This window comes from Castor canadensis, chromosome X (assembly GCF_047511655.1).
Source record: "Castor canadensis chromosome X, mCasCan1.hap1v2, whole genome shotgun sequence".
NCBI lineage: Eukaryota > Metazoa > Chordata > Mammalia > Rodentia > Castoridae > Castor > Castor canadensis.
In genome coordinates this window covers 146,167,696-146,182,589 of record NC_133405.1, presented here as the reverse complement: position 1 = coordinate 146,182,589, position 14,894 = coordinate 146,167,696, and the positions used below count along the sequence as shown (strand labels likewise).

General features: G+C 60.8%; 1 protein-coding gene across 5 annotated transcripts in view; it reads right to left on the bottom strand.

The window, feature by feature from the left end:
* Ppp2r3b (protein phosphatase 2 regulatory subunit B''beta) overlaps window positions 1-14,894 on the bottom strand; it is a 30,605-nt gene that overhangs the window by 6,000 nt on the left and 9,711 nt on the right. For 2 of the 5 annotated variants that reach the window (XM_074064194.1, XM_020183677.2), the window contains exons 2-7: window positions 6,347-6,526; window positions 2,124-2,227; window positions 1,885-1,987; window positions 1,588-1,662; window positions 1,117-1,203; window positions 475-631 (exon numbers count right to left, since the gene is read on the bottom strand). In XM_074064194.1, coding sequence (XP_073920295.1) covers window positions 475-631; window positions 1,117-1,203; window positions 1,588-1,662; window positions 1,885-1,987; window positions 2,124-2,227; window positions 6,347-6,526 — 706 coding nt within the window. Of the gene's footprint in view, window positions 1-474; window positions 632-1,116; window positions 1,204-1,587; window positions 1,663-1,884; window positions 1,988-2,123; window positions 2,228-6,346; window positions 6,533-14,894 lie in introns of all 5 variants that reach the window. The other 3 variants (XM_074064193.1, XM_020183676.2, XM_074064195.1) reach the window with 2 other exon arrangements.

The window sequence follows — 14,894 nt, the reverse complement described above, 5'->3', positions numbered from 1 at the left end:
GTGAACAGCTGTCCATACGGGTGACAGATCTGCCTAGCGATCACTCGTCCCCAGGTGGCCAGGTGTGGGACGCTGAAGGCTTGTCCTCCCAGGGGAGCAGACGTCCACCCATGGGGACTGTCACGTCAGCTCGCTGAACCACAGGGTTCAACCAGAGCCCACCTGGGCTCCTCCGTCCCGCACAGGTGGACTGACTAGGGAGCGAGGTCCTCACAGATGACCACGGGGAGCCGGGATAGGACAGGGAGACAGAGGGTGAGGACGGACACTGTGGCAAGGGGCAGCTCTGTGAGACCAGGGTCAGGGACGCCAAGGACCGGGACACTTCACGCCCCTCAGAGCACAAGTGTCCTGTGGGTCCATGTCCAGTCTGTGTGACAGGGCAGGGAGCAGGGAATCTGTGGCGTGGACGCTGGGGTCTGCATGGCGTCCCCGTCCCCTTTCCCCTCCTCAGCGTCCCCAAGCTGCACTCACCGTGGTCATTGTGCCGGGCAAGGTCCTGTGCGTCGATGAGCAGGTCATGGTCAGTGTCCAGCTCCCAGAACTTGCAGTAGATGACGTAGAAATGCTCGTAGGAGAAGAACTCGGTCAGCTGGTTGATGTCCGCCTCCTCCTCCAGGAGTGCTACGTTCTGCAGAGCCAATGCAGGAGGCTGAGCACAGGCCCTGTGCCTCCTGCACACAGCTGCCCGGCCGGCTGGACGCCAAGCTCACGGCTCTGATCACTGTGGCCGCATCGGGGTCTGAGGTGACCTGGCAGGCGGGGGCTCTGGGATGGGGCACTTGGGGACAGGGCTCTGGGATGGGGCACTTGGGGACAGGGCTCTGGGATGGGGCACTTGGGGACAGGGCTCTGGGATGGGGGCACTTGGGGGCAGGGCTCTGGGATGGGGCACTTGGGGGCAGGGCTCTGGGGAGGGCAAGTGCAGGTGAACTGGGGTACACGGCACACAGATCGGGCATAGGGGAACCCTGGCTGGACCCACAGAGGACACAGTGAACACCCCTGTGCCCATGCCAGCAGCCGGGGGCCACCGGACAGGCCTGGTCCCACGCACCCCGGTCGGCGCTCACTGGCCGTGCCCTGGGCCTCCCGGGACGGAGGTGCTGGGCTCACCTGCAGGAAGCTGCTTCTCCTGAGCTCCGTGCAGGTGATCCTCCCCGACCAGGACCTGTTGACCGTGTAGAAAATCCTCTGGATGACCTGTGGGTGACGCTCTGCTCAGAGGCCGCGGTGGGACCCAGGGGACAGAGGGAGGGACCCGCTGCAGGGCCTGGCCACCAGCAGAGGGCACTGGCAATCACACCGCCAGAGAGAGCCGGCAGGACACTGTTCTGCGGAGGGCAGTGGTCATCGCTCGTCCCCCCCGCGTGGCCAGGCCCACCTTCAGTCGCCTCAGCTTGGGGACCCAGGTCGGATCCTGTGTTCACCCTAGGACGTGACCTCACCGCTGCTGACCCCGGGTGACCCTCCCCGGCCCACTGAGGCACAGCTTTGCCGTTTCTGCTGCAATGATGGCTCTGGGTTTTGGAGGAAAAAGGCGTGAGGCTGACTTCAGCAGCGGCACCGCCCCAGGGCCGCACTGACCGTGGTGATGTAGCGGGAATGGAACTCGGACGCCTCCTTCAGGAAGGACAGGCCGGGGTGCGTGTTCACCACGTCCTACACACGGGGATAGACGAGGCGTGCATCACACGCTGCACCCCAGAGCCAGGAGGGCGCAGACAGACAGGACCTCGCGTGGGAGGACACACGGACCCACAGGGGACACTCGTGGGGGGAGACCCCGAGAGGGTGGACACGCGCCCCAGGGGACACAGGCCGTGTGCACAGCGGGACCCCCGCCAGCTGGGCAGGGCCCCTGGGGACGCGGCTGTCGCTGACCTGCAGGAAGGGGACGAAGTCCTCCTGCACCAGGTAGTTGCAGCCGGGGCTCATGAGCAGGTGCACGAACCGGGAGGCTTCGTCGTGACAGTTGTGCAGGATCCTGTGGTGACAAGGACGTCTCGGCTGGCCTCACAGCCCCGTGCACACGGCCCGCAGGACGGAGCGAGTGCCGCTCCGTGACGTCGGCCACGGCTGAAGGACCGGGACCTCCCACCCTCCCAGGTCCCCGGACTCACTTTCTCCACATGGCCACAAACTTGTGCACAGACACGGAGCCCGTGCGGTCCCCACCGGCACCGTAGAACAGGGGCCCCTTCCAGTACAGCGGGCAGCCGCAGGCCTGGGGAAAGGGACGGAGGGCAGCGGTCAGCGGGTCCCGGCTACTCGCTCTGCAAACGTGAGCCCCGACGAAGGGAGCCATGACCATGGGAGGCCATGACAGGCGTCACCGTGTCACCTCCACCTGCTGTGAGACTCGCTGTGCAGTGTGGCTAGAAACCCAGGACATTGTGCAGGAGTACTGAGCACAGCACCTCTCCAACCACACAGTCAGTCAGTCTGTGTCCCTAACGAGAAACCCGAGCACGGGCCTCACAGTGTCACCTCCACCTGCCTGTGAGACCCACCGTGCAAGGGCCAGCTGGGAACCCAGGAGGTTGTGCAGGAGTACTGAGCACAGCACCTCTCCAATCACACAGTCAGTCAGTGTCCCTAACAGGGGAACCTGGCCTCTGCCCAGGGTGTGCAGACCGAGCGGTGCACCTGCAGTGACCCAGCAGGGAGGAGCCGTTCTGAGATGGTGCGATGATTTCAAAGATGTTGAACTTAGCTAAGAACACTTCAAAGACAACAAAGGGAACACAGTTACCCAGGTCGGCTCTGTCACCACAGAAGCCCTGAACGTGGGGATGATGACCACAGGACACTCATGGCCACTTTATGACCACAGGCTGCCCCCTGTGCAGAGAGACAAGGTCCCCAGGAGCACCTGCCATGACAGTGAGCACAAAACACCAAGTCCTGAACTTGTAGAAGGAATCAACTTCGTCATTTACCAAATTCCCACGATGAACTTGCACCCCAAGATGGCAGTGCTGGCAGGTGGAGCTCTGGGAGGTGACGAGGTGCAGTCATGACTGGATCCCTGTCCTTTGACTTACAGCACAAAGGTCTCAGTACCCTGCTGGTAGGACTCTGCACCCCTTCCAGTGGTACTCTGCACACAGCACCCTTCCAGTGGTACTCTGCACACAGCACCCTTCCAGTGGTACTCTGCACACAGCACCCTTCCAGCAGGACTCGCCAGCGTTACTGCAAGGAGACGTCACCGAGAGGCTCGGTGTAGAGTGGGCAAGGCACAGGCAGGACCGTGAGCTGCAGTCAGTGCCCACAGGCCTCCAGGAAGAGGGGCACAGGGTCCTCACACACACAGGCATCCCAGGGGGGCCACGCCGACACGAGCATGGGGAGATGGTGGCAAAAATGCCCCACAGAGGGCTAAGACTAAAACAAGTAAAAACAGCCGGTCATGGTCAGGATGTCCTGCACCCGTGTTCAGGAGGCTGGGGACAGCTGCGGAAAGCCAACTGTGTCCCTCCCCGGATCTGGTGGGGCTGCACACCTGTGGCCCCCAGGCAGAAGGACTCAGCACACAGTACCCTGAGCTGTGGCATGGCTGGTGATGGTGTCTGGCAGAGCCTGGGGACAGGGACGTCCTGACTGCTTTACTTGCAATGTCCCCCGAGCGAGAAGGACAAGCACTGCCTGTGGCACAGGAACCTGAGTCACCCCACAGGTGAGGATGAGGGGGACCACACACGGTGTAAGAGAGACGGGGGGTGGGGTGGCTGAACACACCGTGGAGTCATACGCAGCCAGTAACAAGGATCCGGGAAGTGACACACAGTGGATTCCACGGCAAGCGTCACACTAAGTGTGTCACATGGGGACCCCACAGAGGACAGACGGGCTGACCAGGGGCGGGTGGGCCTGAGTCACTGAAAATGGGGTGAGGGCACTGTGTGTGTGTGTAGGGGGAAGCCAGGGCCTGTCACCACCCCGGTATCCACGCCCACTCCTGTTGGAAGTGACACCTCATTAGTTCCCAAGTCAGCTGGGGAGGCCAGAGCTACAAGTACATCCATTGGCCCAGACCAGCCTGGGAGCCAAATGCACAACCTGAGTCAGGACAGAGAGGCTCCTGGGGTCACCCCGTCCCTTGTGCCCCCGTCTCCTCCCTGTCTGTGGGGTCTGATCTGCAGAATGTCTGAGAAAGGCAGTCCCGCCTGTGCACGCCTTCACGCTGGCCTGGGTCTCAATGAGCCGCCTCTTTGTCCACACTGAGTAATATTCCACTGACGTCAGACAGAGGATTTACAGAGAAGGACGGTTTTCGGATACAAAGGAATGGCTGTCAGGACACAGGACACGTCTGTCCGGGAGGACGTCGTGCGCACGCACCCACACAGTTCGAGGTGACAGCACAGACGCTGAGAAACCTCACAGGACTGAGACACACGCAGCCATGAGGCCCAGCCCATGTCAGGAAGTGACAACATGCGGACGGTCGGCACAATGCCAGGCCTGAGACGCACCGACTCACGGAGCCAGGACGGACAGAACGAGGCCAAGATGGACGTCCTCAGTGTACTACGTGGAGTGAAATCCCGGGCACGTGTCCTGGCCGCAGCCAACCACACGTGGTAACAAAAAACTTCTCACGCAGGAGGATTTGAATCCGGCTCCTCAGGCTTGCTGGGCAGCGCTGTCCTGATGGAGCCACGGCCCAGGGCCTCTCCGCTCCGGTGACTTTTCATATAGGATCTTGTGTTTTTGCCCTCTGGACTGCAATTCTCTACCTGTGCCCCCCGCAGCTGGGATTACAGACGTGAACCAGCACACCCAGCTTGCTGCCGAGATGGGGTCTCACTAACCGTTCCCCCGTGCTGGCCTCAAACTGTGATCCTCCATCGCTACCTCCCATGCAGCTGGGATTACAGGCGTGCGCCAGCACACCTACCCTAAAAATGGACAAAACTGTAACCTCGCTGCACAAAGAGGAAGTCACAGGACCCATGAGGATGGAGTCAGCGTTGAAGCGAGGGCAGGGACACTGCGTTTGCGGGATGGCTCTGCTGAGCAGGAACTCGGAGCCCGCACAGTGGGTGACACAGGAGGAGGTCGAACGGCAGCGACGCCATCTTAAGATCGGGGCTGGGCATGGTGCTGCACACCTGTAATCCTGGCGCTCGAGAGACTGAGGCAGGAGGCGAGGCCGGCCCAGGCCACGTGGCGAGACCTCTGCGTGTGCACCGCGCACCACGGTGACGACGAGGTCAGAGCACGCTCGTGACGTCACAGATGCCATGCAGGATGCCTGGGTGGGCAGAGCACCCAGCAGCAAACCTGTGAAGGCTGCTGTGAGGACCTGATGTCCACATTGTCCCCCACGGGGACACTGCCTTCCTGGGTGCATACAGGAGGGGGAGAGGGTGAGAGAGAGAGAGAGAGGAGAGAGAGAGAGAGAGAGAGAGAGAGAGAGAGAGAGAGAGAGAGAGAGAGAGAGAGAGAGAGAGAGAGAGAGAGAGAGAGAGAGAGAGAGAGAGAGAGGACAAACTCACAGAGATGCCACACTGGGCTGAAGGGAAAAGGGAGACAGAGAGACGGACTGACAGTGTTTAGATTTAGGATTTGGGGTCACGACCCCTTGCTCGGTCCCTCCGTCCTCACACACAGGGGCTCTGCTAACGTCCCAGACGCCTCGCCTGGAGTCAAGGTCGCCGTGACATCAAGGTCACCAAAGCAAGAGCAGGCACCAGGATGGAAAGGAAGCAAAAGGGTTTCTACGTGATGCTGACCCCGTCCACACCGGGGCACAGAGTCCACATGACCCCGTGTGACCCCCGCTGAGGCATCTGTGAAAGGTGACCCTCAAGTCCATGAAGGACTCCCAGCAGCACATGTGCAAAACGTGCCTCGTGAGACGGGGATGTCTGCACCACCAGGGACCTGGCAAGGGTTTTGGCACAGAAACCAGCAAAACAGACGAGAAAACTAAAAAAGCCACGAAAGAAACTTCACTGATGCTTTTTTCTTTTTCACCCTTTGGCAGTACTGGGATTTGAACTCAGGGACTTGTGCTTGCTGTCAGGTGTTCTGCTTCTTGGGCCAGGCCACCGGCCCTCGGGGCTTTGGTTGTCTTCAGGTTGGGCCTCACGTCTTTTGCCGGGACCCGCTGTAGGACTGCAGCCCTCCTAGATACGCCTCCCACGAGGCTGGGATTACATGGTGTCCCACGAGGCTGGGATTACATGGTGTCCCACGGTGCCCAGCTTTTGTATTGAGATGGGGTCTCAAAAACTTTTTCCCAAAGCTGGCCTCACACCTTGAAGTTCCTGATGTGCACGTGCAGGAATTACACGTGTGCACACCTTACACGGACACAGAGAGCGACACCCACCTTGGCCACTTTGCCCATGTCGTCTGCGGTGGCGCGCTCATGCGGGAACTGGGTGAAGGTGCGCTCGACCCTGGAGATGACGGCGTCCACGTTCACCGTGTCCCTGGGCCGGCCGCGGGGGAAGTAGAAGGTCGGAATGCTCTGGCTGGACGCGGGGGGCAGCGGCTCCTCCTTCCTCCTCTGCACCTGCAGGCAAGAGGGCCCGCGCTCAGAATCAGGGACCCCCAAGGCCACACCTTGTTCCCAACCTGCACCCCAAGGCCAATGGTCAGTCAGAACCAGGGACCCTAAGGTCACAGCTCAGTCATGACCCAGGACGACTGAGGTCACCCTCACTGACACCTGGGACCCCAGGATCTTCTTCTCAGTTTTTCAGTGGCCTGGGGTGGACACAGGTCCTCCGCCTGCCCAGCCATCTGTGCTGTACCTGCGGTCATGCCCGCCACCACTGCTGTCTTCTCCACAATGACGTATGGTGACCAGAGGGGACGCTGAGTCCCTGTCCTTAACCTCGGCAGGCGGGCCGGCCCAACATGATGTCCCCCCAGCCTGGATGGTCCCTCGCACGCCAGACACCCCAGAACCACAGCTGATGGACACTGCCCTTGTCTGACCACAAGCCCGTGACAGTTGCAGCCTCGAGACAAAGTGGCTTCGTGACTGGCCTTGGGGACATGGGGTGGCACTGTGTCCACAGGACAGGGCTGCATTGTCCCGACTGGAGGTGGCCGTCCAGGCAATGCGTTTAAGAAAGGTCCCTCGACAGCGGCCGAGCCAGGCACTGCTTGGGGACGCCTTGGCAGGTGACCCTGAGGCTGCTTTGTGGCCAAGCTCAATGGCTTTCCTGTCACTGTCACTGTGGGGCAGTGTCCCCTGCAGAGAGAGCCGGGGACCGAACAGAATCGCGTGTGAGGAGCCCACAGGGGCCACCGCAGTGCAGAAGCAGCTGCCACAGCAGGCCGCCACTCACACAGCCACCGAGAGCCCCGCCAGGCCGTGACCACGTCAGGGAGCACAGGACACAGGTGCCACCTACAGAAGCTACCTCAGACCCTGGGTGCTGTGGTGGTGACCCGGTGACAGCAAGTCAGCCTTGGAGGCTGGGACACGGGGGAACTTGGGCATCTTGTGGCCTGTGGCCTCACAGGCGCCCGATCTGAGTGACCCAGACCCAGCGACCACACAGTGACGAGGACGGGAAGACGGCAGATGTCACCAGAGGTCACACACCAGCACGTCTGCTCCTAAGTCAGGACCTGTCACAAGGCAGGTCCCTCCGTCCACGGCCTGGACACAGGGCTGTGTCCCCTGTCTGAGGCCTCAGCCACGGGGCTGTGTCCTGTCACTTGTGTCCCCCGTAGCACCCAAGAGCCTAGGCAGCTGGTCAAAGTCAGGGACTCGTGTCCTGGACATGAGGCCGATGGTTTGCCAAGGGAAACCCATCTGGCAGTGGACACGAGTGACGTCCATCAGGTCTTGTGGCGTCCTGAAGATCCAGGTAAGGACGGGGAGGTAACGGCTGCAGGCCCTTGTGCCGCGAGGTGACGTGACCTGGGGTGGACGTCAGGAGGGGCTGTGCTCTGGACCGAGCCCAGACCTGAGCAGAGGACGGTCTGGTGACATTGGGCCCACACTGCCTTCCCATGTGGCCTGTGTCACTGCCCATGGCACAGCCCGACCCCTGCCAGCCCCAAAGCGTCCCCTCCCACCCTGTGGGGACAGGGTCACAGAGTTCCTGAGCCCATGTGCCAGCTCGGCGGACTGTGAAAATGTCACGTAAAACGGCCGACGGGGAGCCGCCACGTTGGGGAGAGGACTGTGCATCCAGGACCCGCTCTGGGGTGCGGGCACCTGCTCACAGGAAGGTCACTGTCCCCCAGATTCTGGGACAAGCACTGAGGACAGGTTTTACTTCCTGTCAGTCTTTTTTGAATTTCCTCATTTTTTTGGCAAAAAAGAAAGAGATGGAGGCTGAAAACACTGACGTCAGCCCCAAGGACGACATTCCGGCTCGAGTCCACGCACACGTGTCACATGCACGTCCCTGTGTCCCTCATCCTGGGGACAAGTCGGGGTGTGGGGACTGGGTGTCACAGGCCACGCAGGGCATCTTGTGGCTGGATGCACAGACACACAGACAGATACAGAGACACAAAGACGTGCATGGAGATACAGACACACAAGGACAGACACAAGGACAGAGAGACACAGTCACACAAGGACAGACGCACAGCCACACATGGATGCAGACACCGATACAGTGACTCACACAGAGACACAGACAGACACAACTACAGACAGACTCACAGACACACACAAGATGCAGACACACGAACACACCGTGCTGTGTGTCAGGCCAGACTGACACAGAGCGAGAGACTGTCAGGTGCCACCTCCAGGTCGCAGGGCACACAGCTCGTGACGCCCTCCGTCCTCCGTCACCCCACCTGGCGAGTTCCCAGCTGCGTGACTCGGGGTTCATACTGCACCCCGGGGACCTCTGGACACTTTGGGTGTCACAAAGATGACAAAAGGACCCAAAAGTCCTCACGCAGAGCGACTGTCCCACCTCAGCCAGAGGGGGCAGAGGACGAACGGCACGGGTCACTCTCGGCGTCACCCAAGCGGGCCAATGTCACAGCAATGTCCCCTGCACTGATGATCACAGCACATGCGTCAGGAGCAGCGTGACACACACAGAGACACCGAGTCCCCTGCCTGAGCCCACAGGCCTCCAGGGGAGCCGGGCTGTCATGGGAAGGGAGGGTCTCACCGAGGTCAGCGTGAGGCAAGGTCACTGGGTGGCCTGACCCTGTGTGACGGGCTCCTTAGGAACATGGGGAGTCTGCATACACTTCAGCGACGAGGCCACAAGCCTAGGGACACCTGCAGCCCCAGGAGGTGGAAGAGGCAGGAAGGACCCTGTCCTAACTAAGATGGACGTGGGATGCTGGTCACAGGGACTCTGATGACAGCCAGCCTGACGTGCTCCCTCTTTTTTCCTATGTCCTTCTGCAGGGCAGGAAGGACCGTCCCCAAACCAAGCACCACATCGCAGAGGTGCTGGAGCCCCCGTGGGTTCCCCTGCAGTTGTCAGAAGGGGGTTTCCAGACACGGGCAGCCCCCAGACAGGGAGGGAGGGTGCTGAACAGCTGCCTCGTCCCCACACCTGTCACACGGCAGCGCCACCACCCTGCCATCGTGGGTGCTCCCGGCTCCCTTTCTGGAGCCACTTGCTCCACAGACTCCTCAGAGCTTCTTGTTTGACTTGGTCACTCTGTCCCCCAAAACAACCCAGGGCCACCCCCTCTGCGTCTCAGGGCTGAGGCCATACTGGGGAAAAGTCCACAGATCCATTACACCAGGCCTCAGGGGACACGGAGGTCACACAGGCTGCTCCCTGCCCTCTGTGGCCCAGGACTTTGTCTGTCGTGGCTGCAGGGTCACAGGAGAGTCAGAAGGTCACGAGGCTGCCCTGTATGGACAAGAGATGCCCCTACTCTGTCACCCCAAGGTCAAGGACACTTGCACTCTGGTGTCACCCAGATTGGACTCCATAGATATACACCGTCTGTGCAAGAAGCAGACGGGCGTCCCCACAGCTGGCACAGGGCAGGCTGAACCCAGGTCCTGACAGTTTTACCCGAAGGGAAACTGTGTCCCTGACGCAGACGCTATGCTGGTGAACTACGGCCCCAGGACTCGTGTATCCCCGTGTCCCCTGGACGTATCCTTCGTGCCTCCCCTGGTGACAGGGCTCAGGGGTCAAAGCATTTGACCAGCTGGTCACCCTGCGCGGGAAGACGCAGCCCAGGTGGTGCGCTGCTGTGTCAGGGCTGCGGAGTTCACACAGGGAACGTAACGCTCTCTCATACGGCGCTTCTGTGACCAGGAGTGACACTGGACATGGACCACCACGCTACACAGAACAGGTCAGTGAGCGTCCACGTCACTAGGTCCATATGCAAATGAGCGAGACACAAGAGCGGACAGAGCCCTGCAGGGTGCAAGGCCAGCTGTGACCAGAGGCAAAGCCACCGCACAGCGAGCATTCTAAGACATCAAATAGGGGCTTCAAGACAGAAGCCATGGGCAAGGACATTAAAAAGCCACCAGGCCTGGGGGTGGCTCCGTGGCAGACAGTGGGGAGCACATGCAAGGCCCTGGGTTCATCCCCAGCTCTGCACAAGAAACCAAACCGGAGCAAAACAAAAGTCCAGAAGTGAAAGGCAGGTGAGTAGAAAACGCCCTTGAAGGAAGGGTTAGCGCAGACGGACGTGAAGTCTGGCTCGTGGACATTTCGGGAACTGGAGGAAAGAGGTGACAGAGGGGTCAGGCTGCACCCCAAGACCGGGAGTCCCCGAAGACTCTCGAGTGAACCCAGGAAGAGACACGGAGAACCGAACCCGAGGACCACAAGGAGGTCGGCAGACGTCCCAAGTCAGCAAGACGCACAGAGGGTTAGGGTCAGGGTTAGGGTTAGGGTTAGACCTGCGGCCACCCCTGCAGAGGTCAGGGTCAGGGTTAGGGTTAGGGCTAGACCGCGGCCACCCATGCAGAGGTGGGGGTCACAGCCACCAGGCTGGAGCTCTGCGTCCTGCGGAGCTGTTGTTCAAAACCAAGGTTTAACACGGGCATTTTTAGACCATAAACACGAGCGTGTGTCTGCCATCCCTGTGCGTGGGGTGAGCAATGGCTGTGGGTGAAAGCCACTGCTCCCAGCTGGGAAGTGACCAGCAAGGCCAGCGGCACACGTGTGGGCAGATGGGGACATGCGGTCTGTGTGGGATGAGGTGCCCGAGGACTGGCAGCTCAGGAAGGCATTAGGCTTGGACTTTGGGGAACGAGGTGCTCCATGTTTCTCTGTAAGGTGGGAGAAAGGCAGAGTCCAAAGTGAAAGGGGAAAAAAAAGGTGAAAGGGGACAGAAGCAGGCATGTAGTGCCCGCACTCCGGGGGCCGAGGAAGTTTGGTGAGCATCAGGGCAGCCTGGGCTGCATAGTGAGACACAGTCTCAAAAGACAAAAACAGACGAAGAGGGAAGAGATGAGACTCAGAACAGAGCAGTGACAATCCGTGCATTTGTAAGACACACAGATGTGAAAAGGTTTTTAAAGATGGAGGACAGAGCCAGCCGGGGCCAGGGAAGGCAGGTGGCTGCGCTGACACCACAGAGGAGCGGGGATGAGCTGTGGGGTATAGGAAAGCGACAGGGAACGCCGTGAACATGGTGGGCTCTGCTACACCTGGGCTGGTGTCACCTGTGGGGACCCACAACAGGGCCACCACACAGGCCACCAGAGGGACAGCAGCGGCACACAGGAACGGCTGGGCCCGGCCACCCCCGAAGGCACCGACACATGAAGCAGACCAACAACAAAACTGAAAACAACCCGGTGCGGCGGACACAGGGGATTTACAGGTTTAATCTCCCAGACACAAATAGCCGAGGCCCCGGCACAGCTGCAGGACGCATTCCTTCCCAACACCCGGGCACAGATGGGGACGGGCCACCGCCCAGGCGGTGACACGGCTCTGAGGAGAGTGCGCAGGGAACACAGAGGCCACTGCCCCATGACGACGAGACCCGTGGCTAAGGAGGGTGAGCTGGGGTTCGCCCAGGTAGAACGAGGGGGCCTGTGGCTCCCGCCTCACTCACCCCGCCTTAACCCCACCCAGGACGTGTCTGAGGCGCGTGTCGGCGCCGATAGCGATGACACCGGCCTGTCACCGAGCTATTTCTGTGCGGCACTTGGAGCAGGCATGGCCGTGACTCACGGCAGCTGGGCCGTCACCGAGGCATCGCTGGCCACTCTCATGTCCACACACCGCAAGCCTGGGCCCCAAACACATGTGCCAAGGGTGCAGGCAGGACCCCGCTGCTGTGTCCTCACTGGCCACTCAGGTCCTGAGGGCTCAGGGTGAGCCGTGCAGGGGAGTGGGGACCAGCGGGGATGAGGCGCCCCAACACAAGGACACGCGGGGTACAGCCACAGTCCACAAGTGGCACACAATGGTTCACAGAACGAGGTCCCAAAGCCGTGCTCACCCAGACCCCAGATTCCAGCACAAAGCGCAGCGTTCCCGGGGTGGGCAACTCGGCCACGAGGGACACCTGGGGCTTCCAGACGATGGCCACCGCCAGCACGGAACGCCTCCTCCAGCACTCAGCTGTCCCCGGGAGCCGACCACCCCCATCATGGCGGGAGGAAGGGCTCTGATTAAAACTGCACGGTCCAGCAGAAGTGAAAGGTCATGAGGATGCAGGAGCTGAGAGGACAGAGAGCCAGGCCCTGCACACCGACACCCGCTCTCCGCCCCATGTGGGGGCTCAGCGTGACCCCACAAAGGCCGAGGGTGTCCAAGATCACAAGAGCTGACTGTGCTGGAGGACAGCGGTCACCCGGGAGGTCCAGCACAGCAGGGCAGCCCCGGCCCGTATCTGTGGGACAGACGTTGTGTCAGAGGACAGCGGTCACACATTTGCGGGATCGGTGACGTGTCCTGCATCCTGGCGCAGGCAGGCCGTCGGTCTCCACAAAGTCCCAGAACACAGGAATGGAGGATGAGGAGGAGGTCAGTCCGGACACCACCGTGTGAGAGCAGGAGCAGCATGGATGGCACCTGTGTGTGTGTCATCTGAGGGACACAGGGTGACATGGACTCCAGGGTCCTGGAGCACAGGCCACAGGGGACACTCGGTCAGTTCTCTCCACAGGGCTGGGGTGGCCAGAGCCCATGCAGATGTCCTCTTCCCACACGGGATAGTCGCACACAGAGGTGTGGACAGCTCAGGGGACCGTCATGTGTGGCTGCACACATGGGGACTGTCACCATGTAGAGGCCAGTGCAGACCCAGGGACAGTCACCTGAGGACTGTGCACGGGGGGCTTTTGAAACTGATGACACTGGGCCAGTGAATCAGCGTGGTGGACACTGAGGGACCCAGAGCAGGGTGAGAACATGGGGAACACAGGGAGCCCGGGTCGGGTCTGGGACAGCAGGACAGATCTGTGCCACAGGAGGCAAAAGGTGAGCCCCACATGTGGGCTGGGGCCAGGAAGCACCAAGGTGCTGGAGCACCGCAGGGCAGGGGACGAAGTGAAGCACCTGGTGCCGTCTGGTGGCCAGAAGAAGGGTGACCGTCTGACACAGAGCCAATCGGAGTTTGAGAACAGCTCACGGGAGCCTGATGACCACACTGAGTCCAGCAGCACTGACCAGGGGCAGCCCGGCCTGTCTCAGTGACGACACCATGGGGCAGTCACTAGGACAGGGCCAGGCCTGGGGACCAAGCGAGGTGCAGAGGGCGAGGCTGCCACACGCACCCTGTGTCATGAAGACAGCAGCCTCCCTCCCCAGACAGGAGCAGGCACCAAGGGCCAGCTCTTCCTGTCACGGCGGCAGGGCCGAATCCCGTTGCTTCTGGCTGAAGCTGGGCCGTGCGAGGTGGCCATGACACACAGCAGGGTGTGGAAGGTCCAGTTCAGGGACAAGAGGCTTGCTGTAGACAGAAAGCAAAGCAGGACGGCGGCAGGCCGGGAGGACACCGAGCCGAGCAGCATGTGTCACAGGTCACTGTGTGGCCCATGTTACCAAAGAGGAGGTGGCCGTCACAGAGTCACAGGTCCCGTGACGAGGCTCCAGCAGGCCGTGCCCCAGGACGGGGGCCGCACCATCCCCACCATCTCAATCTGCTTCTTCCTCTGCCACAGACCTGCCCGGGCCCTATTCACCCAACAGACAGACAGAACCCAACTCCAATGTCTGGCGCGACAGAAGCCACAAAGCCCTCCCTTCTCTTCCCGACCCCCCCAGGTCCCCCAGCAAACATGAGCCAATTCCCGCACACCTGAGTAGCTGGCTTTGGCAGGGCCCCCGACCCCTCCCACACCACAGAACTTCCTGCAAAATGGAGCCCCCTTCTGTGAAAGGAATTCAGCTTCCCACAGACATCTCTCCAAGATGAACCTCGGCCATCCCAAAGCCACCTAGGACTTGGACACCCCTTCAGGACGTCCACTGCGTTGAGTGACAACACAAGAACAAAAGCAGCCAGGATGCTGACAGTCAGGATTTCCAGGTCCACCACCCCACACATCCCCACGCCTCAGACACTCAGGAAAACAGGCCACCGTCACACACCTGCTTCCCAACTTGTGAAACAAACTCGTGTGCAGGGCGAGTAATCCACGCTAAAGGATGGGGGTGACGTGACTTTGGGGACACGCCTTTAAGACCAGGGAGAAGCCTACAACCAGGCAAAACTGCAAAGTCCGCAAGGCAGAAATCAGACACAAACGCCCTGGAGCTGTGTGACAGCTGACATGTGAGGGCTTAGGACAAATTCCCGTTAGGACGCCAGCACAAAGCCGGCCTTTTCCCCACACAGGGTGGTTTCATTCAATTTCACTTTTTAAGTCACTTGACTCCTCCAACAACAGAACGCACAGTGTGCACCGTGCTCGCCTGCGGCCCTGAACCAAGACGGGGCTCTGGGCCGCCCGTCAGGTGCTCAGCCAGCCACCCTCCCATGCCCCACAGCGACAC